The sequence below is a fragment of the Artemia sp. Qi Xiang Cuo genome, chromosome 2 (genome assembly GCF_049724085.1).
Source record: "Artemia sp. Qi Xiang Cuo chromosome 2, ASM4972408v1, whole genome shotgun sequence".
In the NCBI taxonomy this organism is placed as follows: Eukaryota; Metazoa; Arthropoda; class Branchiopoda; order Anostraca; family Artemiidae; genus Artemia; species Artemia sp. Qi Xiang Cuo.
The window spans coordinates 7,961,141-7,985,782 of NC_142795.1; the positions used below are offsets into that span (position 1 = coordinate 7,961,141).

The 24,642-nt window shown below is 37.7% G+C and overlaps 1 protein-coding gene across 1 annotated transcript in view; it reads left to right on the top strand.

Annotated features, from left to right (window-relative positions):
• The first annotated feature begins 13,218 nt into the window (after positions 1–13,218).
• LOC148954864 (cytochrome b5 reductase 4) overlaps positions 13,219–24,642 on the top strand; it is a 68,714-nt gene continuing 57,290 nt past the window's right edge. Inside the window, exon 1 of the mRNA XM_089098964.1 lies at positions 13,219–13,321. Coding sequence (XP_088955090.1) covers positions 13,291–13,321 — 31 coding nt within the window. The 5' untranslated portion in view covers positions 13,219–13,290. The remainder of the gene's footprint in view (positions 13,322–24,642) is intronic.

Genomic DNA, 24,642 nt, shown 5'->3' on the forward strand with positions numbered 1-24,642 from the left:
CAGAATGCAGCTATACGCATTGCCTTTGCAGCTAGAAAGACTACCCCTATTGTGTTTTTAATGTCAGAGTCAGGACTTGAAAGCCTGGAAACCAGGAGAAAGGTAAATGTCCTGAAATATATAAAAAAATTGTGGAAAGCAGATAGTACAAACCCAATTAGATCAAGAATATTTAAACCAGGAAAAATTGTTGTAACAAATAAGTTTAAAAAGAGAAACCAGGAAAATATCTTTGAAATGTTTTGCCGTATCAGTGAACAGTTTGGAGTGACACTAAAAATGACAGATATGTTAAAAGTTCCAGAAATTGCATTACCTGCTCCTTGGGAGACAATTAAGCTACATTGCAATCTTAAGTTTAAAACGAATGGATACCATGATTCCAGGATAAACTTTAAATTAATGATGGCAGAGAAATACAGGGGATTCCTTGATATTTATACAGACGGATCTAAGAAAAGTAACCCAATTTCTGCAGTAGGGGCTGCCTTTGTCATTCCATTGATACAAGTGTCAAAGTCATTTAAACTGCATTCCGAGGCAACAATCTTCCAGGCTGAAGTAATAGCCATAAAGGAAGCAATTGTATTTGCCAAAGAAAATCTTAGCAACCAAAGAAACATTGTATTGTTGTCAGATTCAAAAAGTGCATTGGAGGCACTCGCCAATTTCGATCATAATAGGAAAATTTCAAGAGAAGTTGTATTGTGCTACACGGAAATAGTATCATTTATGTCAACAGCAGACTTGGGTCTTCAGTAGATCCCAGCCCATATTGAGATTTTGGGGACTGAGAGTGCCGACACAGCTGCTAAAATTTCCTGTAACACAATAAATGTATTTACTAGTGGCTCAACTCCTAGATCTGCAATACAAATAGATCAGTTAATACAATAAGTAAGAACGTATGATTTTGAGGATAGCAGAAATCAATCCGGAAATTGGTTTGTTACCCGAAAAGTAGCAAGAAAGTTTGAGAGGCATGTGTACCAAGGATTAAGTAGGAAAGAGGGAAGATTAGCATTTCGTCTTAGATCAGGCCATGCAGATACAAAATTATACAGGGCAAAGTTTTATGCAGAGTCAAGTAACTGTGAGTTTTGTGACAAAGAAGAAACTCTGGTACATCTTCTTATAGATTGTGATAAGTACACTCTTCAAAGACAGCATATCAACGCCTTTTTTCATGAAAGAAGAAAACAGTTGACTGGAAATTTGATTTTGGGAGGATTAGCAAATGATAGTGACAATATACAAATCCTAAAGCTGGTTGTACAGTTTATAACTGCCATTGGGAGAGATAGGACAATGTGATGGGAAGAATAATTATGATTAATTAATGTGACAGAGCAGATTATTGATGATTGACTAACTAAAGTGGGATCCAGATTTATTGAAAGAAGATCCAAGTGACCGAGCAGTCAAGAGGGGTCTTTAATTCGTTCATCATCATCATCATCACTCTTAAAATAGAGATTGAGGAACGGAAACAGGGTAGTCTTTGTATGGAAATCGAACGAAGAGTAAGTGTTTACTTTGTAATAGTGATAAGCTACCACTGTCGGTCTGAAATTCTCCTTGGGTATAAAAGTTTTAATATAAAGATTAAAATAAGAAAGAAAACCTCAAAAAGGCTTTCTGTCACTTGGAGATAATTTTAATACGTATATAAGAGAAATTGATGATCTTAGGACTTATAGTTTCATTTCGTATTTTCACCTAAACAAGGCTTGAACCATCTGGACAAAACAGCATTTTTTAAGGTTAGAATAAGCCAAAGTAAATTTCTTCCCAGAAATTTAAGCTTTGAATAACTGAGAGTTTAAAGAAGGAAGGAAACCTCAACCAAGAAGAAAAGAAAGCTAGTAGCCATTTGGGCTCTCCCTTTTTCAGCCTAGAGTCCCTTGAGGTTTAGCTTGACTTTATAAAGACCTTATATCCAAAATTAGAATAATCGGACAATAACATAAATTAACACCCCCCCCTTTTGTGCAACCCTCAGACGTTTATACGAAGAGGAAGACAGTTCCCTTTTTATCACTCATTCATTTCGTTAACCCGTACTGCTTGTTTATACAAAAGTAAAAATAGCTTGAACTAAAGGATTTTATAACCCAGAACTCAAGCCTTGACTAGCTGTTCAAGTTCAACCCTTTTAATTTGAAACATTTGTTAGCTTAGGATTAACTCAATCTTTTTCTTTTCGGTATGGATCGGTGGATGTGAACAAGTAGATCTTTTGACCTTAGAAGAGGTTTGGAAATAGCCAACATAGATAGAATTAGAATATTTTTCATTTTTATCTTATTTTATAATAAAATCAGCTGTCACTGAATTCTGAGTACCGATTCTTATCCAACGCCTCAGTCTATATCACGCTACCAAATTTATTAGCCCTGTTAAGTAGGGGCAACCTTACAAATAGCAAAAGATTTTTGTTTTGTTTTAAACTTGATTTGCGTATTCAATTTAAGTTTTACTTGTTTTAAAATTTATTTATTCATTTGTATTAGCTCCTGCTGTTTTTTTGCTATGATTGTTTATTTGATTTCCATTCTTTTTGGGTTTCATTTATTATTTATGTTCGTTTTGAGTTTGAGCTATTGTAGGTTATTGTTTCTTCTTATCTATGGTTTAAATTAGTCAGTGGAGGTAGGGACCTCCCAGCTGTAAGTTATGTAAGTGTTGGACTAAATCCAAACACGTTATGTGTATACGAATTGTCAATAGGGCATAACTCAGGAATGAATCAGTATATTAATTTACAGCTTTCAGAAAATCATAAGGGAGATGATCAAAAAGACAATATTTGCATGTTTCCACTACCACTACTACAACTACCACTGCTAACACCACTACTACCAAACTACTCCATTTACAGTATTGAGGGGTAAATCAAACTAAATCAAAAGACGCTATGTGCATGTACATTGCCAAAAGAGGGTAGCTTGAGAATTGATTTGGGTATTACGTTGGGTTGCTTAATCACCGCTACATTTACAACTACTACTACCAATACTACTACTTCTATTGCAACTTCTTCTGAGGCTAAGAGCACTTAGATGGAAAGTTCAAGAAGTATATGAACATATAGGTTATCAAAAGGACATATTAGCATGCAATGTCATAGCAAAGGCTAATTGTATTAAGTTGAAACTTCCAGGGCTTGATGAGAGGGATGTTCTACTGAGCAAAAGGCTATATATAAATCCTACTTCTGCTAATAGGACCACTGCTATTGCTATGAATTCTACAACTAATAATACTAATATTATACTAGTAATACAAGTAATGTTAGTACTACTAGTAATACAAGAGTAATACCAGTATCTCAAGAATTGATCTGGGTATTAAGTTGGAACTTTCAAAGAATGATTAAAGGCTTAGAATGCTTAATCACTGCTATATTTACTACTACCACTACTAATTCTATTGCAGCTTCTTGTGAGGCTAAGAGCTCTGAGATGAAAATTTCATGAAGTTATATGACCATACAGGTTATCAAAAGGACATATAAGCAAGCAATTCCATAGTAATGGCTAATTGCGTTAAGTTGAAACTTCCAGGACTTGATGAGAAGGATGTTCAACTGACCAAAAGGTGATATTTTAATACTACTTCTGCTAATAGGACTACTGCTATTGCTATTAATACTACTACTTGTAATACCAATACTACTACTCTGACTGCTATTACAACTACGCCTAATGGTATAAAGGTGACATTTTCAAGGATTTTTGAGGAGGAAGGTAAACTGAATCACAACACGCCATCTGTATGCAGGTTTTAGAAGGGTGTAACAGCAATATCTTCGGAACAGTTTGGTGTGTGAAGTTGAAACTAACAGGGCTTGTTGTTGGAGTTGTAGAACAACCCAAAAGGAAATATCTGCATCCTAATGCTACTGCTTCTGCTCAAAAATAAAGTGAATTTACTGAACAAAACGTGCATTGTCAGGTTAATATACATCTTCTGATATTTTTTCATTAAAATATTAATTACTTTTTGTTTTCTTAAAGTTATAAAAGTGATAAGATTTAAAAGAAGTTTTTTCAGTAAAGTGCAAATTACATTCTGGCCTTTAGAAACCATAGGGCTTAGAACCCTACTCAGACTAATCTCTGCTCGTTTTGAGTTTGACTTATTTTAATTTCTGTTTGTTTTGGGTCTCATTTATTTATTGATACTGATTTGTGGGAGTTGTATGCTTGGTAGATTATTTGATTCTATTTTTGTTCATTTTTGGTTTGATGGAGTTCTCTACTTTGTTTTTAAAAAACTTATTTCAGGCAAAATTTTTTTTTTTAATTAACATCTATTCGTTTTATATTGACATAGTCTTTTTCAGGGAGAAAGGCTAAGCCTCTTCTGAAGTTAAATAACCATCCCTTCCATAAAAACCTTTAATACGTCCTGGGCATGATTTACAACCCTTGCCCCTAATCTCTGGGGTTTGTTTCAATCCCAAAAGACTTGTTATATGATAATTAGACTATTTTAAATAGAATGGCTATCTCAAGATTTCTATTAGACGCATTTCAGGACAATATGACGTGAGTGTAGGGCGGAGAGGGTACCTGCCCTCTGATCACTTTGACTCTTAAAAAGAGAACTAGAGCATCTTATTACCAATCCAGCCCCCTTTGAAGTTAATATGACCACACTTTCTATAAAAAAAAAACTCTACATGTCCCCAGGGCATAGCTTAAAACCCTTGCCATGAGGGCTGGGGAGATTTGTTATCCTCAAAGACATAATTTCCAGTCCTTTCTGATATGCTTAACAAAATGGCTAAGTCAAAATTTTGACTGGAAGTGTTTGGAGACATTTGCCCTCTGATCACTTTCGACTAATAAAAAAGGCACTAGTCCTCTCAATTTCCAATCGAATGAGCCCTATTTGAAGCTTCTACGACAAAACTCTATAAAAACGTTATATGCCCCAAGGGCATAACTTACGACCCTTGTCATGAAGGCTATGGGGGGAGGTTGTCATCCTCAAAGACATAATTTTCAGAACTTTCAACTACGTTGAACAAAAATGGCCATATCAAAATGTTGATCGAATAACGTTTTGGGAAATGATGGGCCTGCGGGGGGGAATTCTCCCTATGATTACTTTCGACTAATAAAAAGGGTAATAGCCCTCTCAATTTCCGATCGAAAGAGCCCTTTTTGAAGCTTCTACGACAAAACTTTCTAAATGGCTTTATATACCCCCAGGGCATAACTGACAACCTTAGCCCTGAGGACTGTTGGGGATTGTCATACAACAAACATAATTTCCGGACCCTTCAAAAGCGATTCGCCCTCCGATCGCTTTTGACTATTAATAAGGGCACTAACCCTCTCAATTAACAGTTGAATGAGTCCTTTTTGAAGTTTCTACGACAAGACTGGCAAAGACCTAATTTCCAGAACCTTCAACTATGTTGAACAAATGTCTACCTCAAAATTTTGATTGGGTGTGTTTGGGGAATGGTAGGAGTAAGAGGGGCAATAGTTGCCCTCCAATCACTTTTGACTATTAAATAGGGCACTAGCGCTGTCAATTTCCAATCCAATGAGCCCTTTTTAAAGTTTCTACGACAACACTTTCTATAAAACCTTGTATGCCCCTAGGGCGCGACTTACAACCCTTGTTCTGAGGGCTATGGAAGGAGTGTCTACCTCAAAGACATAATTTCCAGACTTTTCAACTACGTTGAACACAATGGCTATCTTAAAATTTTTATTGGATATTTTTGGGGAAATGGCGGGCGTGGGAGAGGTGTTAGTTTTCCTCCAATCACTTTGGACCGTTAAAAAGGGCACTAGCCCTTCGAAGTTTCAAAGTTTATATTAAAACGCTCTTTAAAAACCTTATATGCCCCCAGGGCATAACTTACAACCCTTACCCTGAGGGATGTGTCTGGGGGGGGGTATCATCCTCAAAGACACAATATCCAGAACTTTCAACTACGTTGAAAAAGATGGCTATATCAAAATTTTGATTGGATTTGTTTGAGGAAATGGTGGGCGTGAGAGGGGGTTAGTTGCCCTCCAATCAGTTTCGACTAGCCTACTAAAAAGGGCACTAGTCCTTTCAATTTCCAAACCTGAACGAGCCTTTTTTGAAGTTTCTATGACAACATTTTCTTGAGAAAACCTTATATGACCCCAGGGCATAACCTACAACCTTAGCCCTGAGAGCTCTGTCCTCAAAGGCCTAATATCCAGAACTACCATCTACGTTGAACAAAATGGCTCTCTCAAAATTGTGATTGAATGTGTTTGGGGAAATGATGAGCGTGAGAGGGGGCTAGTGGCCCTCCAATCACTTTTGACTATTAAAAAGGGCACTAGCTCTTTCAGTTTCCAATCAAATGACCCCTCTTTGAAGTCTCTACGAAAACACTTTCTATAATAACCTTTCATGCCCCCCAGGGCATAGCTCACAACCCTTCATCCTCAAAATCATAATTTCCAAATCCTTCAAATGCTTAGAACAAAATTGCTATCTCAAAATTATTAAATGTGTTTGGGGAAATGGCGGGCGTAAGAGGGCGGTTAGTTGCTCTCCATTCACTTTCGACTTAAAAAGGGCACTAGCCCTTTCAATTTCCAGTCAAATGATTTATTTTTGAAGTTTCTACAACAACACTTTCTGTAAAAACCTTATATGCCCCCCAGGGTATAATTTACAACCCTTGCCCTGAGGGCTCTGAGGGGGTTATCATCCTAAAAGACCTAATTTCCAGAGGTTTTAACTACATTGAAAAAAAATGAATATTTCAAAATTTTGATTGGATTTTTTTGGAGAAATCGTGGGTGTGAGAGGGGGGTTAGTTGTGCTCCAATTACTTTCAATTATTAAAAAGGGTACTAGCCCTTTCAATTTCCAATAAAATAAGCCCTTTTTGAAGTTTTATGACAACGCTTTCTATAAAACCTTATATGCCCCCAGGGCATAACTTACAACCCTTGCCCTGAGGGGTGTGTTTGGGGGGCGGAGGTATCATTCTCAATGACATAATATCCAGAACTTTCAACTACATTGAAATAGAGGGCTATCTCAAAATCTTGATTGGATGTGTTTGAGGAAATGGTGGGCGTGAGAGGGGTTAGTTGCCCTCCAATCAGTTTCGACTAGCCTATTAAAAAGGGCACTTGTCCATTCAATTTCCAAACTGAATGAGCCTTTTTTGAAGTTTCTACGACAAAATTTTCTAAAAAAAAATCTTATATGCCCCTAGGGCATAACTTACAACCTTAGCTCTGAGGGCTCTGGGAGGAGTGTCATCCTCAAAGGCCTAATTTTTAGAACTATCATCTACGTTGAACAAAATGGCTATCTCAAAATTATGATTGGATGTGTTTAGGGAAAGGATGAGCGTAGAGGGGGCTAGTTGCCCTCCAATCACTTTTGACTATTAAAAAGGGCTCTAGCCCTTTCAACTTCCAATTGAATGAGCCCTCTTTGAAGTCTCAACGAAAATGCTTTCTATAATAACCTTACATGCCCCAAGGGTATAGCTCAACGACCTTGCCCTGAGGGGTTTGTGGGGTTTGTCACCCTCAAATTCATAATTTCCAGAACTTTCAACTACGTTGAACAAAATTGTTATCTCAAAATTATTGAATGTGTTTGGGAAAATGGCGGGCGTAAGAGGGCGGTGGTTGCACTCCATTCACTTTTCACTTAAAAAGGACACTAGCCCTTTCAATTTCCAATCAAATGAGCCCTTCTGGAAGTTTCTACGACAACACTTTCTATAATAAAATAATATACCCCCAGGGTATAAATTACAACCCTTGCCCTGAGGGCTCTGAGGGGTTTGTCATCCTAAAAGACCTAATTTCCAGAACTTTTAACTATCTTGAACAAAATTAATATTTCAAAATTTTGATTGGATGTGTTTGGGGAAAGGGTGGGCGTGAGACTGGGGTTGGTTTCTATCCAATTACTTTCCACTTTTAAAAAGGGCACTAGCCCTTTCAATTTCCAATCGAATGAGCCCTTTTTGAAGTTTTACCGACAACGCTTTCTATAAAACCTCATATGCCCCCAGGGCATAACTTAAAGCCCTTGCGCTGAGGGTTGTGGGGGGAGTATCATCTTTAAATACATAATTTCCGGACTTTTTAACTATATTGAACAAAATGTCTACTCAAAATTTTTATTGGATATTTTTGGGGAAATAGTGGGCGTGAGAGGGGTGTTAGTTTTCCTCCAATCACGTTTGACTATTAAAAAGGGCACTAACCCCTCGAAGTTTTCGAAGTTTCTATTACAACGGTCAATAAAAACTTTATATGCCCCAGGGCATAACTAACAACCCTTGCCCTGAGGGGTGTGTTTGGGGGGGGGGGATTATCATTCTCAAAGACATAATATCCAGAAATTTCAACTACGTTGAAATAGATGGCTATCTCAAAATTTTGATTCGATGTGTTTGAGGAAATGGTGGGCATGAGAAGGGGGTTAGTTGCCCACCAATCCGTTTCGACTAGCCTATTAAAAAGGGCACTAGTCCTTTCAACCAAACCTGAATGAGCCTTTTTTGAAGTTTCTAGACAATATTTTCTAAAAAAAAAACTTATATGCCCCCAGGCCATAAATTACAACCTTAGCCCTGAGGGCTCTGAGAGGAGTGTGATCCTCAAATGGCCTAATTTCCAGAACTATCAACTATGTTGATCAAAATGACCATCTCAAAATTTTTATAGGATATGTTTTGGGAAATAGTGGGCTTGAGACGGGGGTTAGTTACCCTTCAATCACTTTCGACTATTAAAAAGGACTCTATGTCTTTCAATTTCCAGTCGAATGAGCCCTCTTTGAAGTCTCTACGAAAATGCTTTCTATAATAGCCTTACATGCCCCCATGGCATAGCTCACAACCCATGCCCTGAGGGGTTTGGGGGGTTTGTCATCCTCAAATTCATAATTTCCAGAACTTTCAACTATGTTGAACAAAATTGCTATCTCAAAATATTGAATGTGTTTGGGGAAATAGCGGGCGTAAGAGGGCGGTGGGCGTGAGAGGGAGGTTAGTTGCCCTCCAGTCCGTTTCGACTAGCCTGTTAAAAAGGGTACTATCCCTTTCAATTTCTAATTGAATGAGCCTTTTTTGAATTTTCTACGACAACATTTTCTATAAGAAAACATATGCCCCCAGGGCATAACTTACATACTTAGCCCTAAGAGCTCTGGGGGGCGTGTCATCCCCGAAAACCTAATTTCCAGAGTTTTAATCTACGTTGAACAAAATGGCCATACCGAAATTTTTCTTAGATTTGTTTGGGGAAATTGTGAGTGTCAGAGGAGGGCTAGTTGCCCTCCATTCACTTTCGACTACTAAAAATATGCATTAGCCCTTTCAATTTCCAAGCGCATGGGCCCTTTTTGAAGCTTTACGACAACGATTTCTGTAAAAACCTTTTATGTCCCCAGGGCATAACTTACAACCCTTGCCCTGAGGGGTGTGGTGGGTTTTCATCCTAAAAGACCTAATTTCCAGAACTTTTAACAACGTTGAACAAAATGGCTATCTCAAAATTTTGATTGGATGTGTTTGAAGAAATGCTGGGCGAGGAAGGGGTATTAGTTTCCTTCCAATCACTTTCGAATATTAAAAAGGGCACTAGCCATTTCAATTTCCAGTCAAATTAGATGAGCCCTTCTTGATCTACGACAACGTGTTTTAGGAAAACCTTATATGTCCCCAGGGCATAACTTACAACCCTTGCCTTGAAGGCTGTGGGGGGGGGGGTCATCCTTAAAGACCTAGTTTCCAGTACTTTCAACTACGTGAAAAAAATAACTATCTCAAAAATTTTATTGGATGTGTTTGGGGAAAAGGTGGGCGTGAGAGGGGGGTTAGTTGCCCTGCAATCACTTTCGACTATTAAAAAGGGCACTAGCCCCTTGAATTTTAAATCGAATGAGCTTTTTTGAAGTTTCTACGTCAACGCCTTCTATAAAAATCTTGTATACCCCCAGGGCATATCTTACAACCCCTGCCCTGAGGGCCGTGGGGGAGTTTCCTCCTCAAAAACATAATTTATATCTGGAAATCTACTACGCTGAACAATATGGCTATCTCAAAAATTTGATTGGATGTGTTTTGGAAAATGGTGGGCGTGGAAGGGATGTTAGTTGCCTTCCAATCCCTTTCGACTATTAAAAAGGGCACTAGCCATTCCAATTTCCAATCGAATGAGTCCTTTTCCAAGTTTCTACGACAATTCCTTCGACACAAAGTGCCCTGGTAGGGAAAAAAAATAATACATTGTGTCAACATTGTTCTTTACTTAGGCAGCACGATTGCGCTGCCTATGATATTTAGGAGGATGTTTGACTAATCAAAACAAACTATGAGCATGGAGATTTTCTAAAAGATGACAAAGCTATATCGCAAGAACAGCTTACATTATAAAGTTAGACCTTTGAGGGTAATTTATCACGGATTTTGAACTAGCTAGAAGGTGCTATGTGTATACTATTAATGCTACCACTATAGTTACTACAACTCATGATGTAAAGACTATTAGGCTTTATGGTTTAGGGGAGGTTTCAATTAAATCAGAACACTATGTGCATGCAGGTTTTCAAAAGAACATATAAGCAATGTCATAGGCAGCGCCGCTCTATAATATCTAGAAATATCATTGAAACTTTTAAAGAAGCTAATTGGATTCAAAATTAAAAGTTCTATTGCCCCTTTTAAGAGTAAAAAGAGATTGGAGGCCAAGCGGTCCTGCTCCCAAGCGCATTCATTTTCCAAGCACATCTCGTCAAAATTTTGAGACAATGATTATTTTCAGCATAGTCGGAAGATCAAGCAAATATGTCTTTAGAGATATTGGGTATCTCAATCACCCACAACTATGCAATTGACCCGGTATTTTTTAAAACAAAATGTTGCTTTAAAACTAAATAAAAAACGGTTTGTGTATGGTTGTAAATAAGGCACCTCAGCAATGCCTCTAGGATGACTGGGGGTATTAAATTGAAGTTTTCGGAGCTACTACTATTACTACTTCTGCTCTTACAATTTAAATAAATCAAAATAGTGCAGGTGTATCCAGGTTGTCAAATAGAAAGATAGAATATTTTGGGAACGATATTACGTTTTATTCTTAAGTCAACTTGAGGAGGTATAAAACTAAGTTAAACAATAATATTTGTGATTTTGTGATCACTGGTTTCATTTAGTGCAAAGACAGGTATCACAAAAATATAAACACTGATTGAAGCAAATGCGATTGTTTATTGAATAACAAGAGACTAAAATGTCGGAAAAAGACTCTTGATCCTATAGATTTTTGAGTGTTGTTGCTTATATTGCCTTTTCCTTGAATTGATTTAAAAATGTCTTCCATAAAACAAGTTTTCAAAGAAAAGTAAAGACCTACGTTAAGCCAAAATGAGTAGAAATAATATCAAATAATCTTCCAAGCGCAAAACGTCCAGAAATCACTATGAATAAATAAATGAAACCCTCAACGAACATAAATTACAGCAAAAAACCAAGTCAAACTAAACACGAAAAAAATTAACATAAGCAGGGCTGAGAGCCCCCATCCCTTCTCAAGACCAAATCATAATTTGCCCTTTAGTGAAAACAAAATGCATTTTAAATGTTTTCACTTGTTTTACTTTAATAAATCAAAATTATAATAACTTCAGGGAATAAATTTCAATATATGTATATTAAACTAACGATCCACGGTCATTTGTTTTTTTTCAGTAAAGTGCAAATTATGTTCTGGTCTGAGAAGGTATGGGAGTTCCCGGCCCTACTTATTGTAATCACAGGGTCATACCATCAACTTAGTGTGTGTCATTATAGTAGATCAGCTTTAGATTTTCGTGTGCAGCAGAACACAGAAAAAGCTAAGAACTCGATCGGGGAAGAGGATAAAAACCTTAAAACAATAATGTCTTGCAAATACTACAACTACTACTACTACTACTACTAACAGGTCACTGCAACATCATGTCATCAGAGGCCAACATAGCTAAACGTACTCCTCCTCCATCCCAATTTATTCAAAGCCTCTCCCTTTAAACCCTTCCATGAAGCCCTCAGTTCCTTTAAACCTTTTTTGCGACATCCTCCCAGCCCATTCTGGGACAATCTGCTTTTTGCTTCGCACTAGATGGTTGGCCGACAAAGACGGTCTTTAGAAATATATGATCATTCATCCACAGAGCGCATCCTAGCATGGGCGTAGGCAGCATATTGTCTAGGGGGGGGGCAGATATTGTCTAGGGGGGGCAGTCGTTAGTGTGATGGAGTTTTATCAACTGCTTTTTCCAAACTATCGGCTTTTTCAGCTATATCTAATGTAAATTTGAAGGTCTAGGGGGGCAGCTGCCCCCCTCCCTACGCCCATGCATCCTAGTCATCTCAATCTTTCTTTCGTTGTAGCCCTAGAAAGCTGAATTGAACTACATTTTTCGTACGGCTTACTTTTTGAGATACAGTTAGCCAGTCGGGTACCCAAAACAATTCGTAGGCAATTTCTCTGGAAAATATCTAGCAAATCATCCTCTTCTGTTTTTCAGAGCACACACGCTTCTGGACAATATTTTATTTCTTATATTTCGATATTATATTGATCTCCATAGCTTCCAATTTTCTAATCTTGGTTCGCAAAATTGTCTTCCTATTCTTCAAAACTTATTTTCAACTGTGAAAAAACACCCTTGGCTATTCTACTTTTAATATTTCCACTGCACTCACCATCTTTGCTAATAATGATCTATAATAGGTGTTGATCTTCTTGTTACCCAATATTACCTCTTTCTTTTCACTTATTCCTAGTCTCGTTTCTCGTCTTAATATTAATTTTCACACCTATTCTTGCACTGTGAATTCGCAAAAGCTCTAAGAACTCATTTATTTTTCTAAAAGTTTCATCTAGGATGCTTAAATCATCAGAATAAGATAAATCTAGGAAAGTTTTACTTGCAAATACCTTGAAGTATTTAAATTGAACACAGTTTAGAGGCCTAATTAGGACCGATTTTGAACATTGGAAGCCGTAATTCATATTAAAGCAAGTGGATGCATTCCACTTTAAATATATCATTTTTGCTTCTTGTAATGACAAATTTTAACCAACTGTTCAGATGGTGAAAATTAATCTCTTGTGATGCGATTTCTTGGGATGGTGTATTTTGTTTCACAATAATAACAACGCTATAAAACATGACCTAATCAAAAAGTTGGCGATTATTTCAAATATTTGGAACATTGTACAGTTTGGTATAATAGGCTTGACTTTTTCCTGCAACAAGATGTTAACAATTTCAACTGCTTCTGCTACAGGTAAACTATTGAAGTGCTACGGTAAAATTTTAGACAAGCTACTCTTTGTTGTCTTGGAAAGTGGTTAGGTTAGGAAAACAAAACTTTTTGGGATGGATCTAGGCTACAGACTAAAATATGTCCTGGGAAGGTGTTTTGAAGTATCTACATTCTCCCTCTCGAGTGAACTGGCTTTCGATCACCTTTGAAAATTGCTTTATACAAGGGAAAATTTGCAAAATAGTTCTTTTGTGTAAATGAAGTAGGGTACAAAAAAGGATCTTGAGCTTCACAGCTTTTCCAATCCACATTTATGAGGTTTCAAAGATCTGAAAATAGGGTAAAAGGCCTCTTTTTGGAAAAGACTACTTTTCTTTGGTAGGCTATTCCAAAAAAAACAGAGACATTTTTTTAGGCCACTCCTATTTTACTACACCATGATGTAGCCTAATCTAAGGGTAGTAATAAGCGCCTTACCTTCTTGGTGAAATTTTTACTAATAATTTGTCATCATAAATTAAAATTGTGGTCTCTGTTTTGACTACTATAAATTTCTTCTCTTTGGCAGAGTGTGACTGTGTGTTAGGTAGGAGACCAACTGGTGTGTCTGCTGGCATTGAGTACTTAGAACCTGATTCTTCAGATGACTGTTCCCTGGTTGTGCCAGTATCCCTTCCTCTGACACTCTGACCAGCAGGCACCATTAGCCTTTTTTTCTGCATTGGCCTGCTTTGTTATTGTTTCCATCTGCCAAACCCAAGGGCTCCTCAGGACCAAACCTGATTTCTCTGAGATAAGAAACAAGACTGGGTAAAGTTCTACCAAATCATATTATTGAGTTAGGAATAAAGTGAATACACCATTTGATGCCTTTTTTTAGGCTGATTACAAATATAATAATAATTTCTATCAGAAATGAATTTCAGCCCCCCCCCCCTATATATGCCAATTTAGGGTATATATTTCTACAACCTAGCCCTGAATTGGCATATATAGGGGGGGCTTAAATTCATTTTAGATATAAATGCTTATTATATTCATAATCAGCATAAAAAAAGGCATCAAATATTTTATTCAATTTAGTCCTAAATCAATAATATGATTTGGTAGAACTTTACCCAAGACTGTCTTGAAGTTCACCACAGTTTTTGTCAGTCAAATCACCAGGTGGCAGACAAGCAAGCACTATTTCTGGCTTAAACAGACAGATCCCACACTTTTCAAAACCAGCTCTTAGGTTTGCTGGAGCATTTGCTTCAATTGACCTGAGAAGAGTGTTCAGCAGTTTTGGAAACTGAGTTTTTTCAATGGCACTTAAATTTCTTCCTGGTCCCATCTTCCACTTGTCTAGAATTTCTCTCCACTTCTGTTTGAAAGGAGCAAAAAATGCAATGTCAAGTGGCTGTAGAAGATGAGTTGCATTTGTTAACAGGAACTTGAAAAGAATGTCGTTTTCCTCACATAATCTGACTACTTCTGGGGACAGGGGGAATAAGAGATTGTCACCAATCAGTACTTTTTTCCTAGATAGCCAACAACAGTAGGGCAAAATAATCTTTTTGAAGTAATCTTCAAAAGTGACACCATCAAACCAACCAGACTTTGTTCTGTTGTACCTTGCACTAGTTGGGCTGCTGATGGTCCAGGCATCATACAAATGGATTGCCCTATAGCACACATAGGGAGGCAGCACTATACCACTTGCTGTACCTGTCATCAGTAGTGAAACACTTGCTTTTGAGGAGTTCATAATCTTTTCTGGATACTTCATGCTACATTTCACAATCACTTTTTTCTTCCCTGGCTCATCAGTCAGATTTGTCTCACCATAGTTTATGATATTTGGAGGAGGAATTCCTTCTCTGTCTTTAGTATATTCCTAAAAAAAAAAACCTAACCATAGCATGATTCACTTTTGCTCTAGCTCTTTTTATGTTTGAGGCCATTCTCTCTGACAGTTTGCCACTGTTTCTTTCTAGAAATTTTTTTGCCCACTGTATGCCAGGAATATTGTCCTTGAATCTGCCAGATGATCTCCCTTGGCAATCTAGTTGATACTTCACAAAATACCTCAAGTCAAAAGCTGTCATGGGATAGCCCTTCTGTCCACAAGTTACCAAGCTTTTCACAAGTTCTTCCTCTTGAAACTCGTCAATCTTGGGAGGTCTTCCCATCTTTAAGATTTTATGGACCCTTTTTTCTTGCACTATGATGTCTATAGAGGACACTTTTTGGGATGCCAAATTTATCACTAACTTCTCTATAAGAAGTTCTGTTGTCAACTGCGGCTAGAGCACGTTCCAGGACTTTCTTGTCCACCTGCTTTCTTCTTATGCTCATGTCCCTTGATTAAGCACTTTACAACCTGAAAAAGACAGATTTTAGTAAAAAAAAAAAAATAAAAAAAAAAATATAAACTAAACCTCTTCCTTAGAAAATTGGTTACAGTCATCCTTGACAATATAGCTATCCGTCTAGCTAGCTCTCAGCTCCGCTTAAGTCGTCCAGTTGTAGCACCAGACAACACTTCCAGACCTAAAAAATAAATCAAATTTACCCACTCTTGCTTTTTGTTTTTATTTTAAACACAAAAAATCACTAAATTTAACAAAATATGGCACAATTCTATGTAAAAATGAATAGGCTTACTGACAGTAATTTTAGTTTGGCAGTATTTTTAAAACTTCTCCATGTATCTTGGCCTAAGCAACTTTCCTGGAAAAATGTCCCTAAATTGGGTTGTGTCCCTTGTTAGGTGGTTTTACAGTAGCAATTGAAAGGGAAAAGTTATATTTAATGTTTGTGATTTGTAGAATAGCCTAGCCTAAATATCTAGCTATAAAAGTTAGCCTACATTTTTAGAATAAGATGAAAAGCAGCTTACTGTTAATATGTGAATAAAACTGAAACACTGAAAGGATATATACATGAAAATAGGATAATTAGTATTTCCAAAAAGAAGTCCATGTAGGTAGGCTAAGTCAATAAACTAATAATTTCAAGTGTTTGATCTGAAATTATTTTAATAAATATCATATACATGCATAGCTTAGATTTTTAGGTATTCATTAATATATACAATTCTTCTCTATTTCTCTTTGGTAACAAGGTATGAGGGTTTTGGTTTTACATAATTTTGCTCAATTGGATACAGGTTTTTTACCCTACATCTCTTACCTCTATAGTTAGAATCAGGGGTGTATCTCTGGCATTTTATTTGGGGGCAATAGGGGTCTTTATCTGGATAGTTAAGCAGCATAGGCTATATAAGTTTTTTCTCTGAATTGTAGAGGGGGGGGGGAGCAATTGACCCCCTTCCCCCCAACAATTTCCCAGGTTAGAATTGCATTCTGAACTAAATTTAACATTCATATGCTTTGGAAATCAACTTTACCCCCACCACTTCTAACTATAGAGGTCAGTTTCCTTCTTAGCTATCTGAATAATCTGTGAATAGGCTATAGATATTACCCCTGAAAACTAAAACTAAGGTATAATGTTGTTTCATCAAAATTCCAATAGGCATAGACCTTTCAAGTAGGAAAATTTCTGAGATATAATATTCAAAAGAGGGTTAACATAGTAGATTGGTAATATGTTCCCAGGATATGTTTTTGGCCCTAGATTTGTAACTGTTTTATTTTCCTAACCTGACCCCTTTACATGATAGCATAAAGTTTTATTTTCCTAACCTAACCCCTTTACATGATAGCAAAAAGATGTGCATCTAGAATTTTACCAAATGTTATCTTAAATTAGAAGTCCAAAAATTTCTGGATGTAATGTCTAGCCTATTTGTTTGTAATCCAAATTCCAAAAGCCTATGAGCTAGCTATGACCAGTCTCTGCAGACCAGGAAGTGAGTATAGAATAGGTAACACTTAATGGTAAACATCTTGATTAACAGAGTATTCAGACAGCTAAGAAACAAACTTGCATTGACAATCAGAATTTCATCTTGAATCCAAATATGACATCTGTTTCCATTGCAAATTCAGTATCTTCCTAACCTATGCTTTCTAACCTTACCCAAATATATAGCCCAGGGTATATATTTCCCTTGCATTTATTGATTTTCAATTTTGTCACTGTTGATTCAGTTTATGGGTAAACAAGTTTTAACAAGATTGATGTGTAGAAAGTCTTGATGTTTATTTATTTGAAATAGAAACCCAGGTCACCTAGAACAGAAAGGTAAGAATATTACATCCTTCCTCCTTTCCAAACTAGCGAGCTGGTACAAAACATAATAAACAAATTCCACTTTTAAATACTAAACACACTGCCATAATCCGTTAATGTATTTCTTTATGTGGTGGCACTAGGCTTGCTCCCTTTTTTTTTTTTTTTTTTTTTACAATTTTAAATTAACTTTTTAAAAAGGGGGGTGGTGGTATTCATTTAATTAACGGATTAACATTTAAGAGGTTAAGCCTCTGGACTGGATTCACAGCGCGACCGGTACGGGTTATGTAGGGGGTATCATGGAGTTCTGTATGGGTCACGTGACTGGTGCTTGGTACAGGTATGGGCCTGTTAAATGTTGGGCTATGAACACAAGTGAAGGGTTTCAGACAGTTTTCACCTGGTGTTCTAGGGACGGGGTAGGCATTGTTTCTGATAGACTCAGTGGTGTGGTTGGAGTATCTGTATGGGGACTCTCTTCAGTTGTGGTGGCGTCTGGGGACTGAGGTTGCTGACAGACTATCTTTATGTGGCGCCTGTTCCTTCTGTAGGTTGCTCCATCGTTTGTCTCAACTATGTAGGATCTGGGATTCACATCTGCTCTTTTGACAATGCCCGCCTGCCAGAGTTTGCCGTGGATTTGGGCCTGTACAGGTTGTCCAATTTGTAGGGGTTTCAGTTGCTTTGACTGTCGATCATAGTACTTGCTCTGGCGTGACTGTTGCTTCATTCGATTCTGTCGAAATTGCTTGTGGTGAATGGTCTTTGGTGCAAGCAATTCTTTGGTGCATGGGACTATTGATCTGAGATTTCTGCTCATTAGCAATTGTGATAGGGAGGCCAGACCATCAATTGGGGTGTTCCTGTACTCTAGCAACGCCAGCTCAAAATCATTTCCAGCAATATTGGTTTTACTCAGGATATCTTTGGCCGTGTGTACGTACCTTTTCGTCAATCCGTTTGATTGGGGGAAATGTGTTGAGGATGTGGTGTTGGATATTTCCCAATCCAATATGAATTTTTGGAAGACGTATGATGTAAATTGTGGGCTATTGTCATTAATGAGCATACAAGGAATTCCATAACGAGCAAAGTGCTTTTTCAGGTACAGAATTATTTGGTGAGCATATGTACTGCTTCCCAATCTATCGACTTCGAAAAATCGACTGTAAATAATTGACCGTAATGAGGAAGTATTCTCCGTTTTTGTAAAAGAGGTCGCAACCGATTTTTTCCCATGGTAAGGCAGGGAGGTCATGTGGCCTCAAGGGCTCTTTCTGGTTAGAGTTCTGGAGTCTGGTGCATGCATAGCAGTGTTTGATGTATTCCTCAATATCTTTTGTCATCCTTGGCCAAAAAAATGACTGAGCGAGCACGCTGTTTACTTTTTTTAATACCCAGATGCTATGCATGCATGCAGTTGAGTATATCTTTGCAAGAGATTTTGGGTATGACCAGGCAATCACTTTTTAGTATAATTTGTTCTATGACCGTTAGGTCATGCTAGATAGACCATAATGGGATGAGAGTTGCTGGGATGTTTCTTGTGGATGCTGGTCAACCACTTTTGATTGTCTTAGCCAGTTCAACCCATTGAGTGTCACCTGCTGTCTCTTGTTTGAATTTTTTAATTCTGTCATTGCTGATTGGTTGGATTGACATAACAGAATGCACATATGATTCGATCTCTTTTTGCATCTCTCCATCCTCTTCAGGGAGATGCATGCGTGACTTCCCATTTTGAATAAGGGTGGCTCCTAGGCCAAACTTCGAAGCGTCAACTTGTAGTTCGATGTTCCCTGCTTTTGGATAGAAAAATGTCAATGAGCTGCAAATGGATTCTTTGATGTTGTTCAATGCTATATCGTGTTGTGGCTCCCACTTGAGCTGTCGCTGTTTTGCCAGGCTACGTAGGGGCTGATTTAGTGATGCTAGATTGGGAATGTACCTTGCTAGGTAGTTCATCATTACCAGTATGGTCTGTAGTTCATCCTTGGTAGATGGGGGTCTCATTTCTTTCAGTGCACGGACCTTTCGTGGGACTGGGTGGATACCACCTTTTGATATTATGTGTCCAAAGTATGGTATGCTGTCGCACCCAAACACACATTTTTTTAGGTTGAATTTCACGTGCTCTGATTAGTGCACTGCGAACATTTGCGTCGTGCTCCTCTGTGGTTTCCCCAGATATAATGATGTCATCGACTATGACGGAAAAACCTTTAATGCCTTCAAATGCCTCTTCCATATGGCGTTGAAATTCATCCTGCGCTGAAATCAACCCCAACGGCATGCGTTTGAACATGTATCGGCCATATGGAGTGTTAAATGTTGTTAGTTGAGATGATTCGTTGTCAAGGAAGAGAGACCAATATCCGTGACGGGCGTCCAGCTTGGTGAAAAATTTAGCACCGGAGTGTTTTAGTATTGCTTTGTCAAATGTGGTCATTGGGGGGTGGGGTCTTTTGATGACCTTGTTCAGGTCCTGTGGGTCAATGCAGACCCAGAGGCTTTTGTCAGGCTTTTCAACCACAACTGCAGCATTTACCCAATCTGTGGGGTAAGTAACCTTTTTGATGACCCCAAGTGCCTCCATCCTGTCTAGTTCCTTCTTGAACCTGTTTTGGAGAGGTATTGGGATGCGTCTGGCTGGTACAGCCTTAGGTTCGGTTCTTTCTTTGAGCGTTATGTGACGCTCACCTTCGAGCTGTCCTATACCTTGAAATACGTCTTTGAATTTCTGGATGAATGGGTTTGGTTTTGTCACAGTAAGTATCAGCTTAATTAATTTTAGTTTCTTGCTGGTTTTGAAGCCTAGGATTGGGACGGGGGCGTCTTTCACTATGAAGAAGGGCTGTGTCTCAGTGCATCCGTTGGTATATGCGCAGTTAAGGCTGCAAACGTCAAGCGTTGGGATCTTCTGTCCTCCAAAAGTAGTAAGAATTTATAGTTTCTTATTGACTTTGGGCCTTGGTTTAAGGGTATTAAAAAATGTTTCAGGTATGATGTTGGCCTGTGCACCCGTGTCAATTTTGAAAGTGATATTGATGTGTTCGTTGATTATGAGCTTCACATATGGTTGATCATCCCCTTTGTTCATGTTTATGGTGTCAATGAAGAGCTCATCATTGCTGTCTGGTTGATGCTCGTTTGTTTGATGTCGTTGATTTATTACGTTCACCACCTTTTTGCTGCTTTTCCATACCTTTGCAAAATGGTTTGGTTTGTCACAGTTACTGTATATTTCTCCTTTTGTGGGAAGTTGAGTAATCCCCTCCACAGAAATAGCATTGTCTTACAGATGGGGTATGGTTTGATTTCTTTGCCCTCCTAACAAAATCCACTTCATGCTTTATGCATGTTTCTTGATAAGCTTAGCTGCCACATGTATCAGGCTGTGACATTGTCCTGAGCTGCACCTGGGTTTCTATATGTGTTCGCACTATAGTAATTGCTTGTGACAGAGTTAGATTGGAACCTGCTTGGAGGAGTTTCTCTTTGACTTTTGCTGAAGAGATGCCAGTCGGTCTCTTACCATTTCATCTCTCATGGCTGTTGTGGAATATGCACATTCACGAGCCAAAAGATTCAGATCAGTTATGTATTGATCCACTGGTTCACCATCTCGTTGATCACGTTTATGAAAGAGATATCTTTGAAAAACTGTATTACACTGAGGGAGGAAATATTCAATGAACTTGTCCATGTACAGTTGAACTTTGTCCTGTTCATCAGCTGTAATTGTAAAAATGTCTCGCCCTTTATCTCCAAGCCAGATCAGCAGGAAGGCGCATTGCACTTTTTCTGTCTTTCCGCTAAGGGGTCCTTTGAACATCAGTTTTGCAGAGTTGTTAAATCTTGTCCACGCCTCTTTAAGGTTATTACTTGTCTAATCCATTGCAGGGTAGGGGACGTTGGTTTCCATGTTGTTTTTTAGAGGATCTGACACCATGTAGAAAGTCTCGATGTTTATTTATTTGAAATAGAAACCCAGGTCACCTAGAACAGAAAGGTAAGAATATTACAGATGCTAACAGAGATAAATATGCCACATCTAAAATAAGAGAAAATGTGTTGTCTTTGAGGATATGTAAAGGGTTTAAAACTGAATTTGCAACAGAAACATATGTCATATTTGGATTCAGGACAAAATTCTGGTTGTGAAGGTAGCCCAAGCTTGTTTCTTAGCTATCTGAATACTCCATTAATCAAAATATTTACTCATTGGAGAGTCACAGCTCTTCTGAATGAAACAATAAAACAAAACTAGTAAGCTAGTACCTTTAGTTTCCTGATTTTATTCTATTTCTGAATATTATAATTGCTGCCATCATCCATAGCCTTCTAGTATTGTGTTATTAGTTACCATCAGACGATCTTTCACCTTCTTTTCCCTCCATCTTTCCATCTGAGATCAAAAGAAGACTTTGGAAAATACAAAAAAAACAACAAGTGTCTGTCCTTTAGATAACCTATGTCCTCTTATAAGTGCTTTCAGTAACTTTCTTTCAAAGCCCCTGTCTGTTCTTTTCAATAAGATTACTAAGTCCAGCCTATATCTGCTATTATAGAAACAGGGTTTCATAACCCCCTTAAAAAAGAAAGACAGAAAACCTAGTTATGAAGGTGTTTGCCTATATTCTTATTCCTATGTTCTCAACAATGTACAAAGGATTCCTTGTAGCCTATATTGGCTAAAAGACAAAATCCTACCTCTTACTGACCTGAGGCAATTTGGGAACCTCAGATCAACTTCTAATTACCATTCCCTTGTTTTTCTTATCAACTCAATTGGAAAAATTCTTGGAAAACCTAATTGCTTGCTAAATTTAACTTCCATTCACCTTCAAAAAGCAATTGACCTTGTTAACCACAATATACAAGAAACTTGACCTTGTTAACCACAATATAAGAAACTTGTCACTGAATTCAATATTGATTATTTCCTGGTTAAATCAGTTACCTCCTTCTTATCAAGCATATCACAGATAGTCAAATATCAGAATCATTACTCCAACCCCTTCCCCCCCCTGTCCCAAAATGGAGTACCCAGAGGTACTCTCCTAGGTCCCCTCCTTTTTTCCGTTACAATCAATAACCTTGCTAAGGTATTCCCTAACAGATGGAAATTTGTGGATAACCTAATGGTTGTTGAAACCTGCTACAGAAACTTATTAAGCAATCCTATTAGCATCCTCAATGATATTGCAGGTGATGCTGTGGATTTAGACATGAAAGTAAATCCCTTTAAATCTATGATAATACCAAAATATTTCCTTAAAACCTCACCCCTTTTTCTCAACCAGATATTTCTGTGTCCTTCTTTAAATGACTTGGGGTCACAATTTCTTCTAATTTAAAGTAGGATATCCAGATTAAAGATATTGTCCATAGAGCTGATGCATCCATTTCCCTCCTTAAGCTCTTAAATAAAGTTGGCATCCCTGTTCCATTCTTTAAAATTTTACACTGCCTTTGTCCACCTGCATCTTGAATATGATTTTCCTTTTTGGCATCCTGGCATCTCCTTTGAAGAATCAGAGAAAATTGAATCCATTCAAAAAAGAGCCCTGAGAATAATTTTCAAAGAAGCTAAGGTTCCATATTCACTCCTTCTAAAAAAAGGCCAAGCTGGAAACACTTGAGCAGGTATGTTGACAGGAGAGGTATGTTGTGCCTTTCTTTTGTAAAAAATGCAATAACAAACACAGAAAACGTTTTTCCCAAAAACTCCCCATCCAGACATAAGCTGCCATGGACTGTTTCTGAACCCATTCCTATCTTGTCCCCTATTTGTTGCTTTACCTCCAGATGTGAAAAAAAGATTCCCCTTCATTACTGATATGTTTGTTTGCTTATTTTGTTCTCTCCCCCTTTTCATATGTTCTTTTTAAAACCTCTTTTAATGTATATTTTATTACATTCTTTTTTTAGCTTATCAGTTTTTGCCTTTTTAATTTGCTGACATTTCACAGCTTAATGTTTTTCACTACTGAATGGTTTGTCATTCTGATATTGTTTGTCAGTTTTTTTGTTGTTATGCTTTTTTTATTTTTTGCTCTTTTTGGTTTTCATTTCTGCAAAATGTGAATTTGGCCCTTCAGGGCTTGTGAGAGGAATTTTTTAAAAATAGATACATTATCTTATATCCCTCTCTGGTGGTCCAGGAACTAGCCCTAGGAGGTAAAGCTTGAGCATGGTTGAGAGCCTAATATCTTGAGCCTGGTTCTTTCTACTAAAGTTTTAGGGATGAATCCTGGGTCTAAAATAGGGGGAGATACTAGTTTTCTAATACATAGACCTAGTCATCACCTGAATAATTGAATCATAGGCAGCACAATAGCACTGCCTAAGTAAAGAACAATGTTGCACAATGTATTATTTGTTTTTTACTTTTTTTCTTGGTCTTAGACCAGGGCACTTTGTATCAAAGGAGTTGTCATAGAAACTTTGAAAAGGGCTCATTTGATTAGAAATTGAACTGGCTTGTGCCCTTTTTATAGTTGAAAAGTGATTGGAAGGCAACTAACACCCCGTCCACACCCACCATTTCCCCAGACACATCCAATCAATTCTTGAGATAGCCATTTTGTTCAGTGTAGTTGATTTCCAGAGAGAAATTATGTTTTTGAGGAGGGCACTCCCTCACAGCCCTCAGGGCAAAGGTTGTAAGCTATGCCCTGGGGGCATATAAGATTTTTATAGAAAGTATTGTCATAGAAACTTCAAAAAAGGCTTGTTCAATTGGAAATTCAAAGGGCTAGTGCCCTTTAAAATAGTCGAAAGTTATTGGAGGGTGACCTAGCCCCTCTCACGCCCACATTTTCCCCAAACACATACAATTAAAACTTTGAGATAGCCATTTTATCCAACATAGTTGAAAGTGGATTCTGGTCCATGATGCTTGACAATCAATCATCTGATCTGACGACTTTCAACACCATCTATGGTCATTACAAATTCAAAACGTGTCTCTTTGGTCTCAACTCTGCTCAAGATGACTTCCAAAGGAAAGTGAAGGAGCCTTTCAAAAACCTTGATCTGGGGTTGATAATCAATGACATTGTCATATGCAGCTCTGATGAAAAAGAACATGATGAAAGACTAAAGGCAGCGCTTGATCGTGCTTGCGAGAAAAATTTGAAATTCAACCGAGA